The following is a 19,673-nucleotide window of genomic DNA, read 5'->3' on the forward strand; positions in this document are numbered from 1 at the left end:
AATTCAAATGTAATATTTTTTTATAATTAAGTGTAACAGTATTTATGGCCAGACTAAGTATATGCGAAAGTTTGTAAGGATGTGTATGTGTGTATATTTCTCTTTCACGCAAAAACTACTGAACCGATTGCAATTAAATTTGATACGTAAATAGCTGGACAACTGGAATAACATATAGGCAACTTTTTAATCCGATATTCCTACGGGATACGGACTTACGCGGGTGAAACCGCGAGGCGCTGCTAGTCTTATAATAAAGATGATAAAATTTTTCACATACCTACCTGTGTACACGTGTGATTTTTGAATATCGTTGAATGAATTTAGATCCCAAATAGAGAGCTATTTATGCAACACAATTTATTCTATTCTTAAGTGCATGCATAAGCAAACACTAATCCAAATTGTATATATAATCACAAATAGATTTCACAGTATATTATTTACATTGTCAAAGACCGATGCGTACCATATCGTACTTGATGTTTCAAATACAAATTTGAATTCATGATGACCGATTATACGAGTAATATAATTATATGTCGAATCGGCTGTTTTATATCAAAGCTTGAAATGTACGACGTTATTTAATCTTTATATACTACATTTCAATGCTTTACATGTAATGTGAAGTAATTCTTTGTGGTGAATGTAAAATGTGCAGTTTAATTCTTTTTGATATCTCATTAAATCGTTACGTCGATGTCGCATACGATGGAAGGGGCAGGTGCTGATGCACGTGTCTGTGTGTTTTTTCACTTACATTGACATCATCCGTATATTATAACATTATTTTTCGTTTCATATGTACTCGCAGATATATATGCCGTTATTACGCTTCTTAGAATTTAAACGATTCTCTTCATTTACTTTTGTTGAAAAATAGTAATGTTAATATCGTTCTATGAGACGAAAGTAAAGTATCATGTACTTGGAAATGGGAAAAATTGGAGAGCTAGTGTGATTATCGTCGAGTTTTCTTCATGGCAAACAGTATACAGATGTTACTTATCACTACATAGCATAAAACAAAGACACTTTCTGTGTATGCTTAAATCTTAAAACTACGCAACGAATTTTTATGGTTTTTTTTTAATAGACAGAGTGATTCAAGATCTATATGTATAATAACGTCTATTAAACTACTCCGAATTTAACGCGTGCTAAGCCGCGGGCGAAAGCTAGTAGTCACTTGATAATTTATACATTTTCCCCCGTTGCCAGGCACAGTTTCTATATGCTTACAAGTTGATGATGCGTTTCAAAGAGGAATAATAATTAGCCATTGCGATTGAATTCAAGCGTCTCGATTCTAATGGCAATTTCATCTGTACTAACATTTTATAGAGGTTAATTTGTTTGCTTGTTTGTCGACGGTAACCTATGAAACGAAGCGAATCGGTTACGGTGATCGGGGTAAATAGAAATGTCTCTTTATGTAAACTGGTTGTTTTCTATTATATTTTATGTTAAATGAGCATTATTAGAGTGATAGTCATTAAAAAAAATAGTGTAAAATAATAGTACAATAATAGACACCTGTTTGATTAAATTTTTTGATGTTATTGAATTATGTATTTACAAGTGGTTTTTTTTTATTAACGCGCTTTTTAGCTTGACCTATATGTGTGTTTGTTTGTTTGTAACCGAATCCATTAGGCTCGATTTTGACACACTCTTAACGGACATTTATTAAATTTTAATTTTTTTAGACTTATTAAGGATCGATGACAATGCAATAATTTCATGCACTTATCTTATCTAGGATGCAACGATTAAATAATTTTCTCATGTTGTTGATTTTATTATAAGAGCGTGCTTAATTTTTTTTGTTTTAACTGTATTTATGAATTTCTTTAACTTCCTCATTAGGCGGAATTTTGGTGGACGGATAAACGTTTCTGATTTATTTTCAATTAATCACAATAATGGAAGTTAGATATTTAGTTAGCGAAACGCACTAATTATTTTTTAATTGTTACAAAGTTAACGTACACCTATCCGCTGTCTGTGACACAACAATCGATGATGTCCAAACGTTGCCCGTGGGCCGGTTGCAATGTGTGTTGATCGCGGTTCGACCTCAATACCTGCGACGATGTGCTGGGCTCTCAATATCGGATGCAATATAGATGAGAAAAAATTATGTCACTCGTACGATTGGAAATGATGGACAAATCTGTACCAATATTATAAAACTGAGGAGTTTGTTTGTTTGTTTGAACGTACTAATATCAGGAACTACTGGTCCGATTTGAAAAATTATTTCAGTACCACGGTCCACCTCCAGGCTCCACCTGTATATCCAGATTCTAGTTTTATCCCAAGGGACTATTTAATCGGGATACAAAGTATAAAAAATTATGTCACTCGTACGATTGGGAATGATGGACTAATCTATACTAATATTATAAAGCTGAGGAGTTTGTTTGTTTGTTTGAACTTACTAATTTCAGGAACTACTGGTCCGATTTGAAAAATTAGTTCAGTACCACGGTCCACCGCCAGGTTCCACCCGTATATCAAGATTCTTGTTTTATCCCAAGGGACTATTTAATCGGAATACAAAGTATCCTATCACCCAAGTCAGCTTATACCCCGTCTGTATACCAAAATTTCAAACCAGATCAGCAATTCCTGAGATTAGCGCGTTTAACCAGTGAGTAAACAACCAAACTCTTCTGTTTTATATAAGAGCAATATAGATTTCTATACACTTTGTGAGTATATAGGTACACTTTTTAATTGCAATAAATCATCTGTATATATACCAATTTACTTAAATAATTGCCACTAAAGCGACATCTATCGGGATTTATAATGTAGTTGTAGTAGTTAAGTTAGTATAGTAGTGAATTTTTAGTGTTCAAATGAGCATTTATATCACACTCCAGCAGACACATAACATCATAATATGAAACCGTTCCGTTGCTATGTGAAAGAAGGACAAAAAAAAGCATACACTTTCGCATTTATAATATTAGTTACGATTTTCCTTATAGTTAACTTGTTCAAAGTCCACAATGTCCACTAGCATAGCGCTGTTTTTTGTCGTAATATTAAATTTTGACTGCTTTGAGAAGTTATTCTCAAAATTAGACGGTTTAAGACATATTAGGAGAAGGTAAAGGCCGACCAAGCACCTGTAACGCTTCTAGTTTATAGGCGGTGGTGACCACTTAATATCAGGTAGCCCACCTGCTCCTTCTTTTGCTCTACCATAAAAAATAGGTTCAGTGCCTTTTTTTATAGTGGGGAATCTTACATAGATACCCGCGGCCCCCGGGGAAGATTGCTTGTTAGAATTCGTCCGCGATATAGGTTCAGTGCCTAACCGATACCAAAAGTAGAAACCAAACGCAGACGTTTGTTTGCCCTTCATTTATTACCTTTCTGAGGCTAGACAGACTAGCTTTTAATCACTAGAATATTTTTATATCTATGCTTAATACGGTGTAATGTTTAATGTCCACCGTCTAGACTCTAGACGGCTAAAAAAGCATATAAAAGATCTAAAATCGATTACACTAAAAACGTTGGTGTATTCGTTCGAGCGTCATAAATTATTATAACCAATATAAGACGGATCCACAACCGTCTATAAAAATGTGATCGTTTGATAGATCGTAATATGATCGAAAAAGATAATAAGAAATCAAATTAACGATCGGATTCTATCACCAGAAGTGTTAATAAGCAGATTAGGAATAACCTTCGAGCAATCACGTGTAATTTTTATAATTAGTTAGCGTCTATTCAATTATTAATATACGATAGGTAAATTAATTAAGTTAGAAGAATATTTCTATCTTTGCTCATATGGAAACTTGATTAATGAATGAATCAATATGCATTCATGTATTATTTCATGCAGTTTTTATAACGTGGAGTATTTCTTTAGGATTACCATTGACGCCATAATTAAATGTATTATCTTATGATATTTTAATAGTTACACAAAAACAAAAATTTAACGCTTAGGTCAGCGGGGAAATACTTTATTTTATGTATGTGTAAAACCATCCAGAGTCTAGAAATATAATCCCATAGAAATTTTGGTGAATTCATAGTGCAGTCAATTCTTGTTGCTTTCTGAAAACGCGGGCAAAACCAAGTTATTCTAGAGCTCTTGTGTTAGTCTGGTACCTATTTAATGAGGTACATCACTGCCAAGTATCATCAAAATTCGTTAGGTGGTAAGCGCGTGAGTGACTAACAAACAAACATTCTTACAAACTTTTGCGTTTAGAACAGTATAGTAGGATGATATACTATTTATATGTTCGTCTCCATTGTTCACCCGTAAATCGTTGTCTTAAATTACAATTTAAAATAAACCGCGATGGCGCACCGGCCTCGCATGCGATTAAATTATCGCCTCGAGTAATGCGCGAGTTATCGCGTTAATGCAATTTCACTCGAAGTGGTTTATGATCTCATGTATTTAACAGCTGTGTTAAGATATTGGTAGGTATATATGTTATTTTAATATGGTATTTCAAGGTTTACGTTATTCCTAAAATCATGTTTGGGATGATTTTCAGTGTTTTTCTAACGTATATTATGTATATTATATTTATTACCATCAAAATATTCTATACCTTCTGTTTATGGAAGGTGAGGGCTACGTGTAAAAATGGACCTTAGGGGAGACGACTCTCGACTGTTATTCGTAATGCGTTAAGTGCCGAGAACGGGATCAGTTACAGTTAAATATTTAATATGATATTTTTAGTAGTTCTTATTTGCAATTCTTATTTTTATATTTTAATGTTAGTATAATAATTCACTAAAATGATTTTGCGTGTGCGCATGGTCTCTAAGGAACTGTTTAACATTCTCAGAAGCCATCAAAAGCATCGGATTTTGTAAATACCATTAAGTACAAATACTTGCAAATATTTCAATAGTTAATGAACAAAATAATAAATAAGTAAATACTTATTAGTACTTATTATTGTAATATTTATTAAACAAGTTAGCATCATTAAAACATTTAAAACATTACTTGTGCTGTCATTTGTTATAAACGATTATATGTAATTCATGAATCATTATTTAAGTTGTAATTGTGTACTTGGCTTACGACGTATCTATTGAAGGTGTTAGCTAATGAATAGGTTTGACTGGCTCGCAAATCAACCATTTATTGTTATTGAATAATATCTACAGTTTCCTCAAAACAAAGCTTAAATATTAACCGTTGATACCGTTGATATTAGATTGCATTTGTAGATACTGTGTGACATTTCATTTAAAAATTATCTTTAGTACTTGTATGTAATAGACCGTATTAGTGAACAATAATTTATAGTCCGAACAATTAACATAGGTTATTATTGTTGCAGGGGTATTCAATACTGCGGCAGTCTCGTATCGCTGCCAACGATGTTGCGACCGGAGTCACCCCTCGCTGACCACCGCAGCCTGCTGCCGCGGCGGCTCCTCCCGGTGAAGGCCCAGATCGCCCCAGCGGACAAGAAGAAGAACAGACGCTCGCTAGAACTAAATCCAGCCAACGAACATGCCACGTACGACTACCCGAAACTACTCATATCGAAAACCACCGACTCCCTAAACACCGAGTGTCCCAGGAAGCACTTGAACAAACAAGACTCGACTGACAGCTTAAAGAGGGCGCTCCTCGCCAAGGAGGACAAAAAGAATGCGGAGAAGAAAGTCGCGAAACAAGACTCCAGCGAGAGTCTGAAAAAGGCGCTGTTGAGTCGACAGGACTCGAATGACAGCCAGAAACGGTTGGAGACCGAGAAGTGGGCGCAAAAGGAAGAGAAGAGGGAGGTGAAACGGGGCGGTGATAAGAAGGGACTGTTGGAGACTGATATAGATGATACGTATAAGAGAATATACGAGAGGCGGACAGGGTGTGCCCGGCCCACGCTGCCACCGGTTGCAGAGAAGGGAGCTTCGCCTAAGTCTCCCAATGGCAGTCCAATCACGCCGGGCGTGGCGGCTGTAGCCGAGGGTGTGGTGCGGTGGGGCAGCGGTCTGCTGTCGCCAAGGGAGGAGCCGAGACTCCGACCGGCTAGAAGTTGGTACGGTTATGGAACGCTACCGACGGACAGTGATAAGGTAGGTGGAAGCGATGACTGAAGTTTGGAATTCAAGACTGTATAAGCCAGTAAATAAACTGTGTTATACGTTACAGTATTTAATTTGTGTACGGTAATGGTTTAGGTCACGTTAGCTAATTTACAAAGACACGTAATTTCTATTCAGACACAAAGGAGCAAAGTAACAATATCCTTGGTGAATTACTCATGAATTTCACGGCAGAGCTATTAAAGCGATAAAATCACGCCGGTTACATACTGTTATTATAAAAAAGATAAAGATTACGACTCGTGACTCACCAGACACCTTAACAACATGTGATTCCAACGTTAGGGTTTTTCTCGGTGTTTTACATATTGCAGTAAGAAACTTTGCATCAATGTTTTATGCTTTAGCTTTTGATTGATGAAAATTCCCATAAATTAATCGGGGTTATTTAATGGTATGGTAAGTAATGGTGAATCTCCAATCTGGTTTATACGCGAGTAGAAAAATCGGTCAAGTGCGAGTTGAACTCGTGACACTGCGGTTTATGTGGAAATAATCTAAAGAGCAACCACAATAAATTGGTCACCCATCCAATTTGTGGCCGTGCCAACTGTTGCTTAACTTTGATTTCTTATTATTTTTTGATATAGCGGTAACATAAATACTAAATGAAAATTTCAACTGTCCATCATAGTTCATGCGTTATACAACCTGACAAACAGACAGCGAGACAGCGAAAATTATATAATAGGATTCCTTTACCCTTTGGAAACGGAACCTTAAAAGGTTCTTCGGTTTGATCTCTATTAGAAAATAATCAAAAAAGTTTCTCTGGCACCTAGTAACTTAATAACAGTATAAGTAAATGCTCGCATCCTTCCTACTAATATTATAAATGCGAAAGTTTGTAAAGATCTGTGCGCATTTGTTGCTCTTTCACACAAAAACTACTGAACCGATTGCAATGAAAGTTGGTACGTAGACAGCTGGACAACTGGAATAATACATAGACAACTTTTTATCCCGATATCCCTACGGCATACAGACTTACGCGAGTGAAACCGCGGAGCGCAGCTAGTGTAGTATATTAATGAAACGTTGATGGTTGTATAATATTGTTTAAAATATACCGCAATCTGATTACCGTTTGAACACAGGCGCGCCGAGACGAGAAACTAGTCAAAAATTTGTATACATAATTCGATTTTATAGCAGCAAACACCAGCTCTACTAAAATACAAATTTTCAAGGTGCGTTGATACAGATGTTTTATAAAAGTTAACTATGGTAGAATTTACGACGTTTTAAAATATCGGGTATATTGTAAATACGTTTTCCTTCAATCATTCAACAGGTTTTACCTGTGATATTTTAATGAGTGGACAATCTGAATAGATTGTTGTTAATCAATTTGTCATTTATCAATATGTATAATATTCATGTTGAGGAAATATTGCGATACGAATTGTCCTTCCTCCTTTTTTGTTAGTCTAAATAAATCCTACTTATCCTATCCTACTTCCTACTTAATCCTACTATCCTACTAATATTATAAATGCGAAAGTTTGTAAGGATGCGTGTGTGTTTGTTGCTCATTCACGCAAAAACTACTGAACCGATTGCATTGAAATTTGGTACGTAGACAGCTGAACAACTGGAAAAACATATAGGCAACTTTTTATCCCGATATCCCTACGGGATACGGACTTACCCGGGTGAAACGCTAGTATTTTAATAAGAAAGAAATGTTTAGTTTTTTGTCCCTTACAATTTACGTTAAAAATTCTCGAACAGATTTTAAAACTGTTTTATAAATAGAAAGCAACTCACTATTATCTACAAAGTTATGCTGTTTTATTTGCTCTCCCGTGTGCAAGGGACGATGTTGTTTAATCTTCAGTTGGAGTTCTCGTAACAGATTCAGTGTGAAAAAAAGCAAACGGTTCCTTCAGGGTCGGGTCGCGTAAACAATAAGCGAAAACAAAAGTGACGCAAGCCATTGTGTATGTCCGTACCGCTTGTTTTTGAAACTGGGACGGTAAGTCAGCTGGCGGGTCATTCGCGCACGGTACAGTTATGGGATGATTAGTGCGACGATTTAATGAGACATTCATGCTGCCCCTGGTTGGAGTGAGCGGGGAGAGAAATATCTGTATCACCGTAGTAATATGGGGATAAAAAGTTGCCTATGTGTTATTCCAATTGACCAGTTGTCTACGTACCAAATTTCATTGCAATCGGTTCAGTGGTTTTTGCGTGAAAGAACAACAAACACACACACACACATCCTTACAAACTTTTGCATTTATAATATTAGTAGGATTAGTAGGATTATTAGGATTATTAGTGAATGCACACTTTATTAGTATGAAAATGTATAGCTTGGTGACGAATATGTCTCGATTTGAAAGTTCGATTGTTCTGAATTATGAGTAGGTATGAGACTATTGATTATTCTTAGGAACTGATTCATTGATATTTCGTTGAGGAAATAATTAATTGGCGTTACGATGTATCCATAATACATATGGGAGAAATACTATCTAGCTAGGGAAACATCGGCTTTATTTAAAAAAATAAAATACTAATACATTATGCGTTTTAAGAATTTATTTATAAGCACACTCTTGCAAACGGATAGTATGTTTAATATGAAAATTTCATACGTGAATCATTCAGTCTTCAGACGTCAATTTAGGTAAATTATTTCTAACTAAAATTAGATTTGATGATTTGGCTTCGCCTTTAAGTAAACTTCTTTTTATGTCATAGCGGGCAACTGACCTGGTTGTCCGCCTGATGGTAAACGATCACCGCCCATGAACATTCGCAGAGGCTCAAACCTCTGAGAAGACGCTGCCCGCTTTTAAGGGATAAAGGATAAGGAAAGGATTGATGACTGGAAAAAAGGAATGGACTGGGAAGGGTGAGGAGATGGAAGATGGAGTATACAGTCATTTTTGGTATTGTTATATGTATTTTTTGCGATAGGCATGCATGCATGAAAAGCCTTCATTTTCCCGAATTCATGATTATCCACAAACGAGTAAAAAACTTTATTTCGCATACCAAATTATTTATTCTATTAATTATTATAATTATAAAATTATACAGCACCGGGTTTCATTTATCATCAGCGGTATTACAATTAAAACTCGTACAAGAAACACCTAAAGAAGCGAGATAAAAAACGAATCCAAGGCGTCCGGGTCGTCTTAAAAACAGAGCAATTATATGAGTTTAAGACAAATAATCGGAAATCGTTTAACGACGTTAAAGGAAGAATTGTAAATCATCTTTTGTTGTTACGTTTCTATAAATTGGAAAATCTTAAATGCGACTTTGGTGATCAGGTTGTGAGGAAAATTAACCACGCTCGAATAGTAGCCTAGTTGTTGTACATGGATGGAGAACAGATAAATATGAATCTAGGATCATTTAAATGGGCTTCAAATAGAAATTTGAGTTTGAAGTATGAATTGCTTTTATGCGTCCTTCAGTTACTACAGAATTCTGAATTTGTTATGCTTATAGACGAACAGACATAAGGTCATCAATATTCGGTATAACGGAAGCTGTAAGGCCTTATTTTGTTACTGAACTTTTTAGATGTCAAGTACGCGCAAAGGTGAATTGCTACAGAATACGCTTGCTCTTTAGCCTCTTTTCTCTCGTTGTCGGTTCAGGGTAATGATAGGAAAGCGACCGCGTATTAGTTTGTGTTATGACGAATGACCTAGTGTCCTATTTAGGTTGTAACAAAGAATCGTATGTGGTCTTAGTCACATGTATTTTAAGTAAGGCATACATTTTGCATTCAAGCAGAAATGATGACTTAATTAGACTGATAGCAGTATTCTTTGTATTTTATTGTTGTTCGTATTTAATGATATTCTTCAAGGTAAATTGTTTATTTAGTTAAAGCTGTGTTGACAGATCTTAGTCGGGTGAATTATGGAGCTAACCTCTTGGCATTGCACATTTTATTTAATTGTGATATATATGACAGTTGACCTGGTGACATCCTTGCTAATACCATTCGTTATTACCAATAGCGCATTGAGTTTGTTTTTATTGAATATTTTTAATATGGGATGGGCTGATGTCACAGTATGTTTTTAACCTCTTCCTGATTAGGCCGGCAACACCTAAAATAACAAGGATTCTTGTATGGGCTTATGGGCGGTGGTGATAGCTCACTACTGAGTGACTTACCAGATCGTTTGCCCGCTTTTTTATATAAAAAAAAAAACAAACAAACTCGTTTATTAGCCACAATTAGTATTATTTACGTTTACGATGAGAACAAAACCTGAACTTTCAAACAATATTAACTATGCGAATGTTTTAAGTATATTTACTATTTTCCCACTAAATATTCGTTGTCTCGCACATATGGTATACCAAGAAAGCATTTTTAAATTGTCTGGAGCTAGATCACAAATGGTATTATCACGATATGATTGTTTTGGCGAAACTTTGTTTACAAGTTCCAAACTATAACATTATATAGAAATGTTTTGGGAGCAGGATCACTAATTTTGAACTAAACCTTAAATCTTACGAGGAAGCGTTCTAGAATGTCTGATGCCGGATCACAATATGGCCTTAAGACTAGATTATAAGTTAATATCACGATTGTTTGGCAAAACAGTGAGAGCATTATATTGAACCTTCACCAAGGAAGTATTCTGGGGTGTCTGGAGCCAGATCACAATACGGCATTGTGGCGCGTGCGCCCGCGTCGCGCGGTCGTGTGGAATTCGATCGATGTCTGCGCTGCGTGTGCCTGTGTGTGTTTATTGTTATAGTTACGTGTTTGTGTTGTGATAATGCCGAGTGATGTGAAACGTACGAGGGTAGGATGAATGGATATTTTTTTTCATTATTTGTTCGTTTTATATTTAATTAGAAGGCATTAACCATTGACCAACGTTGTTTTTTTTTTCATATAAATGGAAGTTAAAATTTAATCGCTAATTTTAAGTTTGTTTCACTTACAGCTCGTTGATTAATTAACTTTAATTATGTTTGTATTTCTTCGTAAACAATTATGTCTAGTTAAGTGTGGTTCTCGCAATTGAAAGATACATCCATTCATATATTTTTAACGTTATGATGAGTTTTTTTCTTGCCGTATAATCAAGCTATTTGGATGTTTAGTAAGTTCCTTATCTGATTAGTGATTTTTACTGATATACTGCGTAGGTAACTAGTAGAATTTTTATGTATAATTTTAATGTATGAGTTTTGAACAGTAGGTACTCGGTCGAAATAAGCGTTTTTTATGCTATTTACTCAGTTCCTGAAAATGTTAATTATCATAATATTTATATTAGAATTCTAATGGCTTCTATACATATAATAATATAAAATTTAATCGACATGTAAGACATGTTAAGGCATTGTAAAGATATAAAAAATACGTTTAGTTTGTTTATAGAGACTGAAATTTAGTCCTACGTATTTCATAACACTAACGCTCCTCCCCGGCTTCGCACTTGGTAGTTACATATAAAGCCGGGGGTCACATGCATATCCTATGGGAATTTATCAAATCGGTTCAGTTGTTTCTGAGATTAGCGCGTACAAACAAACTCTTTAGCGTTATATTATTATAGATATTCTATAATCTGCATCTGATCGTTTTTCTAGACACAGATAAAGCGAACCATTTTCAAACAACGTAACCAAAAGTATATGTTAATTACTATTTGATATTGATTCATTGATAAGATAATGTACCAGATACTGACGTAAGAGATAACAAAGGTAACATTGGCTTCCTACAAAGACGTTTTTTGTTAGCCTTGCTATGTGTTCCTACATAATCCATTTTGTTTTGTTTAAATGATTGAGTCATTATATTCATTATATTCATTTTAAAACTGAACTGAATATATATCGAAGGAATTATTGCTTATAGTTCCTATAAAATATTTGTAACTAAGAAATTTATTTATTTATTTCTTATACTGCACTTATTTAACAGAAGAGAAGAAAAAGAAACAAGCAGGTACATGCTTACAACTAAGTACAATAGGCGGTCTTATCGCTTTGGAGCGATTTCTTCCAGACAATCTCGTTTACTATAGAGACTGTTATAATAGTATGGGTTGGGTAGTAAAAAGATATTAAAGGGAAATAATGAAATTACACACCTATTTAAATCCCATATATTTATTTTGTTAGTTGTTAGTTGAATTACTGTATGATTCACTTATAAAACGGTAGATAGTGACAAGGTCATAGCGCCAATATAACAGTTTGAAAACTTATCTCCAGAACGTGTTGTTTTAACCGATTTCAAAAAAAGTAGGTGATGCTCAATTTCACTGGGTGAACCGATTTCATCATCATCATCAGCCCATATATGTTCCCACTGCTGGGACTCAGGCCTCCTATGAGGGTTCAGGCCATAATCCACCGCGCTGGCCAAGTGCGGGTTGGCAGATGTCATATGCCGTCGAACTTTTAATTCTTAGACATGCCGGTTTCCTCACGATGTTTTCCTTCACCGTTGAAGCAGTGGTGATGTTATCTACATGCGCAGATAAATTGAAAAATCAATTTATTTCCTGCGCGCTCGCCTGGTCTCGAACCCCGACTTATCGATTTTGAAGTCCGAGGTCCTTACCACTGAGCCACCACTGCTTTGAACCGATTTAGATGATTCTAATTATGTTATTCTATTTTTATTTGAAAGCTCGTGCCTGCTGAAAATTGGTCTAGTTCTCATAGTTTGAGGGCGGTTATGTTTAGTTTAAATCTATTGACTTCTAACAACTATCCTTTTTTTTGTTCTTTTTTTATAGTTGGGGAAATCTTGCATATATACCGACGGACCCCGGGGAGGGAGCCGTGGGTTATGTCGGATTTTTGCCTACCAAAACCCCACTGTGTTGCGTCGAGCCGCTTAAGTGTAGGGGCCGCGGGAGTTGGTTAAAATTCATCCGCGACGCTAACAACTATCCTGTTGTTTTGGGAATTATACATTCCACGTATTTCAATCATCAGCAGGTTTAAACCTTAAACCCCAGTATATAAGGGTTATTTTTGCGAAACTTACGTAGAATAAAAACGAACAAGATCTGATGGTTTCTTGATAAAACTACACAGTTTTACACATTTTACGGATATAGAGGTTATAGTAAAAAAAAATGTCTAGTTCAATAACATTGGATTTATGATTCAAGGAGTTTTCTATAAAAGGGTGTGCAATAAATCGCAATAATATGTCGATTGCAAAATGCTACTGTGTGTTAGCGTACAGGGTTGCCGACTCTGTATTTCTAACTGTGTGATATTGATTTCATTCACCTTGTGCGATTTGAGAGAAAATTTGTGTCGCTCGAGCAGGTGCTGTTTCTTGTACGAATAGATTGAACTGAATTCGTATATTTGTGTTTATTATCCTCTTTCTTATTTAACCGTCTTCCTTCTGGGTTCTGGCAGAATCAAGCGTCATTGGTCAACTGGCTGATGGGCATATAAAGCTGAGCCTGAAATATTAAAAAAATGAATCATAATATATTCTTTCATAAACTTAATTGATGGGTGAATACGTAAAAATCATATATTCGACTACTATCATTAATTAGATTAAACTACTATTATCAGATAAAAATATAACTACTTCATAAAAGTCGAATTGTACAAACATACCATAAGACATAATTTACAGTACCACAAATAAATACTACCATACTATAGGTAATCAAACTATTTGTATATCATCCTATCAGTCTCGATTGAATCTTGTTGGATTCAGCATCCGCTGACAATCAGCACTGTATTTAAAATAAGAAGTTGGCAGCCCTAGCCGACGCTGAGACTCTATTGCCAATAACCTTGTTCCCTTTTAATTGTTAATGAAACTTTTGGATTTCTCAGCCCAAGGACACTCAGGACATACGATTTATGCTGACTATTATTCACTTTGTCAATGATTTATACATTTTTTAATGAACATCGAATTTATATGTATTGGTCAATCTTGAGATTACCGTTATTTCTAAACTCTTTAGTATTCAGTGATACTTTATTCTTATACAGCTTTCCGCACGCGGCTTCGTCCGCATAGTCAAAGGTTCCGAAATTTTTTCACGTGGAATAGCCGGGACAAAAAACTATCCTTCTACTTTCTCGGGTCTCAAACTATCAAACGGCCAAATTTTATCCAAATCGGCCCAGTACTTTCTAGCATTACACGTTCAAGCAAACACAAAACCTCTTTAATATATTATCTACACATACATGTTTTATCATCTAACAGAGTAGGTATCTCATCGATGTGATGTTTACATTAAAATTATAAAATAGACACAGACATTATAGGTTTGGTTTTTATCATAGCTTGTAATTACGTAATTAAATAAGTTTCGGCGCGTAAAATGCCTATTGCCCCTTGTAATTACGTAATATGAATGGTTTATAATTTTAATGAATTAAAGCTAATGTCCACAACCTCTCTTTACTGATCACCAAAAGTACTAATTACATAATTATTAAGATTAATGGATTTCGTATCGTAACAAAATGAACTGTATTGGAGGAAGAGACCCATATCCTTTACCATTCCCATATCCCTTTCCAGTCCTTTCCTTTATTCCTCTCGCCAATCCTTTCTTAATCCCTTCCCAATTTTATGTCTTCAATCCATTAGTAGAGGCGTAAGGTCTGAAATGGACCTTATGCCTCTGTTCATGTGTGCTGGTAGCTCTTACCATCAGGCGACCCTCCAGCTCTATTGCCGACAATGAATAAACTCTAAACAAATCAAAATAAATAAAAATTTTACAAGACATAAAAAACTAATTACTTCGTTGTTACTCTCAAGTACCGATCTGCTGTTATATATATACATATATATGTATTTATTACTTATGTAAATACTACATAAATAATTAATACATATACCATTTTACAGTAAGTTTTATCTGTTAGCTTAAAATCCTCGCTTATTTTTGTAACGTTGGTTTAAATAATTCCCGTTAAGTTAACGTCGTTAATATATTATTATTTAAGCAAATCGAGTACTCTTTAGTTAGTTTTATTTTATAATTTCAACTAGCTGTGCCCCGCGGTTTCACTCGCGTAAGTCTGTATCCCGTAGGAATATCGGGATAAAAAGTTGCCTACGTGTTATTCCAGTTGTCCAGCTATCTACGTATCAAATTTCATTGCAATCGGTACCGTATCTATTACGTGAAAGAGTTACAAACATACAAACACATACACATCCTCACAAACTTTCGCGTTTATAATATTGAATTAGTAGGATATGATAGGATATTTGAAAGTAGTACATAATAACGATTATATGTATGGCGATAATTAATTTATGTGTTTAGATTGTCATATGGACATTGTCAAATCCAATGCCAATGTCGGCAAATAAGTTATATCGTTTTAATAATAGGCTCATTTGCCTACGACAGAGGTCACGGCGCTAGAGGCTAATTGGTCAGTGTAGGCTGAAATTGCATGAATTATATTGCTCGTTTATTGTGAGATATGTCTGGTTGTAGTGCAATTAACCAGAACGTACTTTCTGTGTGTGTGAGAGATGTTTAACGCTGATGATGATGATGATGATGATGGTAAGTGCGAATTCGTCGAATGAAGTGATCAATGGTGTTGTGTGATTTTCTTTATCGAATCGTAAGGGATTGGAACATGCTTCCCGAGTCTGTGTTCCCCGACGGGTACAATCTGGTGGTCTTCAAGTTAAGAGTGTACATGTGCCTTCTGGGGAAGCGCGCTCCATCTTAGACCACATCTCAGATTACCATCAGTCGAGATCGTGGAAAAAAAATTAAAAAATTTGTGTTTGGTGGGAATGAGTTATGAAAAAGAACAATAAATACGCATGTAATATTTGTTATTGAAATGTGTCTTTGTCTTTTACACTAAATACTATTTAAATTAAGCAGAGTAAAGAAGATTTAAGTGCCGAGGTACTAGCCTGAAAATAATGAAAAAATGAGGTTAAGCAACAGTTGGCACGGTCATAAATTGGATGGGCGACAAATTTTTTGCCAGTTGTTTTTTTTAGCTTATCTGTACGGAACCCTTAGCATCGCAAGTCCGACTTGCATTTGACCGATTTTGTTATATCAGCGCGAGTAAAACCACGAGCTGGAGATAAGTTTGAATTATTTTAATTTCATATGATTTGCAGGTGTGAGATATTTTTAGTTCGCGACGAAACTCGCGTTCAGAACGCGTAGCTTGTTTCCATCGAAGATCTATTTTTAAACTGCTATTTTTAAATCTGTTTTTTATCTCAATGTCTATATTAAAGTCAGATTCGTAAAGGTACCCTTTATTTTAATAGCAGGCGTGATTGTCATAAACAGTCTTTTTTCCATTTCCTATTACATTAGACTTCTGTTTTTTAGTTTATTGTATTTTTCAATACATCTGATGACCTATAAATATCTAAGTTTTCTTTGTCTGTGAATAAACGAGAAAAAAAAATAGCTGTTTCTATTATTACGACACGGGTTTTTTGATCATGGAAATTTTTGTTATATTAAATTCATTGGCAGTTGCTTCCTTTTTTTCATACTAATTTCATTCGAAAAATTAAAAATTTCGTTGTGGGAAACATTCGTTTTCCTCTTTGTAAAAATATGTGTTTCATTGGCCTTAATAATGAGAGCTCGCTCGTGCAATCTTTCGCCGTTGACTCTTAAGCTTCGGTAAGTGCACAAAGGGTTGAATTTTATTGCCCGTGGCCAAGGTCGCTTGAAGGGCATTTACTTCTATACTATACTATGTATGGATTTACGCTAGTACAAGAAAACTAAATCTACACGGTTGAGATATTGCCGAAATGAACTCAAATTATAATTATTTAGTTATTTATGACTTATTGCTCTCGATAGATTACAAATATTCTTTATATTCTTTTAGAAGTAAATCTAATTACAAAAAAGGTCACGGGAGGGGGGGGGGGGGGGGGGTTACTACTCGAAATTTAAAATTGAACCAAATGAAAACAAATCAAACACAAAAGGAATCAGCTATTAATCGGTTAATGACCCAGTTATCGAGTAAAAAAATATTAAAAAATCGTCGAATTAAGAACTTCGTTCATTTCTGTGACGTCATTTGAAATGACATTGAATGTGTGAACATATTATGTTGTTCTAATAAAAAGTTAGTATATTTGAATGTTATTTTTGAAGCAGCTGTCAAGATATCGTACTCTGGGCAATATTTCAAACGTTGTTTACGTATTGTGAGGTGTGTGTACATTTTATGATAATATATGCTTCCGCTCGCGGCTTCGCCCCCGTAGTCAAAGGAAGGATCAACAGACAAGTCTCGGTTTTAAGCCCATCTCAGATCTCCTTCCAATCCTGTCTGATTCGACGTTATTGCCGTATAGTTTCCGATCCGGGTAGGATGTTCGGGTTCACAACTGTCCCCTGGCTTGTATCGGGTCAAAAACTATTTTTTTATCAAATTTTATCAAAAACGGTTCAGTGGTTTCGGCGTGAAGAAGAAATAGAGTTATATTTGCATTTATGTAATAGTAGAAATTATTTGAAGCATTTTCTATATACATAGTTTAACCAATACTGTTTAGTCTCTTCCAAATGTAGGTACATTCAAAACGAAAAGATGTTTTCTCTTCGTTGATATGTGATATTGGTTTTATAAATATATTATTTATATATTAAATAAATAATCGATATAAAATGTTCATTCAATGCGATAAGTCTGTTACGTAGTTTCTCAGAAAAAAAAATAAACGTGACCTATTATTCGGTGATATAATTGTAATGTTATATAGAAGGTTTAATATGTGTTAACCCACGGATAACCTTTTGATAAAATATGCAATTGTATATATTATTATCGTCCAACAGCTATTATCGTACAAGTGCATACGCACTGTCATATTTCATATATGTCAACGAAAAAAATTTTTTTTTTTTTGTAAGACTTTTCCGTGCGACTGTAGGCGAAAGTACTTTGAAGATAATAGCTATTTTAAATTAAATGTGTCGATGTGATGTCATGTGCTTTTTTTTTATAAAAAGTAATCAAAAATTAACCATTTTGCACTCCAATAATTTTTATTATGAAAAAATTTAATCCAATCGTGTATTTTTTTGAGAAATTAATCTGATTCTCTCAAAAGCCACTCTATTACTAAGTTTATTTAGTTGTTGAAGTAATATAAACGGTCAGTTCTGGTTAGGCGATTAGCGTTATATTGGTGTTTAAGCAACCATGACCTTTGTTAACTGCCTAAAACCAGTTAAGGCTGCTTAGTGCTTGTATTTAATAATGTAATTCGAATTTTCCAACGATTGTTCAATTGGAACTTGAAAAAGTCGTTTCAATTATAATTGCTTGAAGCTTTTAGAATAGGTTAAAGTTATGATTTTTCTCATTGATATTACCCTACATTTCTTATGTTAATGATAATTTTTAAATCTGTACCAAATAAACGCATAAAAAATAAGGATATATTTGAATCTGAAAAGGGGAAAAAATCGTAGGCAAAAAAACCAGTAGGTACAGTCGATGAAAAAAGTCGATTTGCAATGTTCCAATCCATTTTGTATTGAAGGCAACAAAGTCGCTATTGTCAATGCTCTTGTCATCAGGATATTGTTTTTGTGCGGTATAAAAAGTTGAATGTTATTAAGATTGTCAATTGCTTTTGAAATGTTCAATGCAGTTACGTACAATCTAGACTTTTTTTTTGTTTCTCTTTGAATAAAAAAAAACATGATACCTTCTGTCGCAGTCGGGTGATTAGAAATTAAGGGGAGGTAACTGAAAAAAAAAATTTAATAGGTAGTAAAGATTTTTTGATCCCGGGTCCACCAGGGCGGAGCCGGGGTATTTATAAAGTTGACGGATGTTTATTTAATGGGAATATATTGATGTAGGTGTAATTCAATGCGGCCTGAAGCATGCATTTGATGAGCTACGAATTTTTTTTAACTTCCATTTAATCTATACTAATATTATAAAGTTGAAGAGTTTGTTTGCTTATTTGAACACACTAATCTCAGGCACTACTAGTCCGATTTGATAAATTCTTTCAGTGTTATATAACCCATTAATTGAAGGCTATAGGCTGTATATGTACCACAGGCGAAGCCGGGACGGACCGCTAGTTAAAAATGCAAGTACCAATCAATAAATAGTGGCAAATATATATAAATTACCTCGCGTCTTTTCCTTGTTCTTTGACCTAGTTAATATGGCGTCTCTCCTTAATGATTATAGAGCACAACTCTTAGCTCGATTAATATGATAGCAGATACTTTTTCTTGAATTTAAAATTGCTAGCATTTTTTTAAATACCGTTTTATGCTCGATTGTTACAAATGGTAGGCAGTTAGTACTTACTAACGTACTGCTTATAGTTCACTATCATATTAAATGACTTCGCCAAAATGTGCTGTTGTAAGCTAAGTTAAATATTTAACGGCAACCTTTTGTTGCTTTTTTAGGTATCCTTATAGTATTTAGAAATAAATATTTATTGTGGTAAGATATGTCGCATATCGTTGCGGGACTCGAACACGCTTCAGCACGAATTGGGCCAGCTCGCACCGAGGACTCCACAGACTCACAGA

General features: G+C 34.8%; 1 protein-coding gene across 1 annotated transcript in view; it reads left to right on the top strand.

The window, feature by feature from the left end:
• The window catches only part of LOC119840715, a 113,855-nt gene that overhangs the window by 32,787 nt on the left and 61,395 nt on the right, over positions 1–19,673 (top strand). Inside the window, exon 3 of the mRNA XM_038367429.1 lies at positions 5,349–6,090. Coding sequence (XP_038223357.1) covers positions 5,389–6,090 — 702 coding nt within the window. The 5' untranslated portion in view covers positions 5,349–5,388. The remainder of the gene's footprint in view (positions 1–5,348; positions 6,091–19,673) is intronic.

The sequence above is a fragment of the Zerene cesonia genome, chromosome 7 (genome assembly GCF_012273895.1).
Source record: "Zerene cesonia ecotype Mississippi chromosome 7, Zerene_cesonia_1.1, whole genome shotgun sequence".
NCBI classification, from domain to species: domain Eukaryota; kingdom Metazoa; phylum Arthropoda; class Insecta; order Lepidoptera; family Pieridae; genus Zerene; species Zerene cesonia.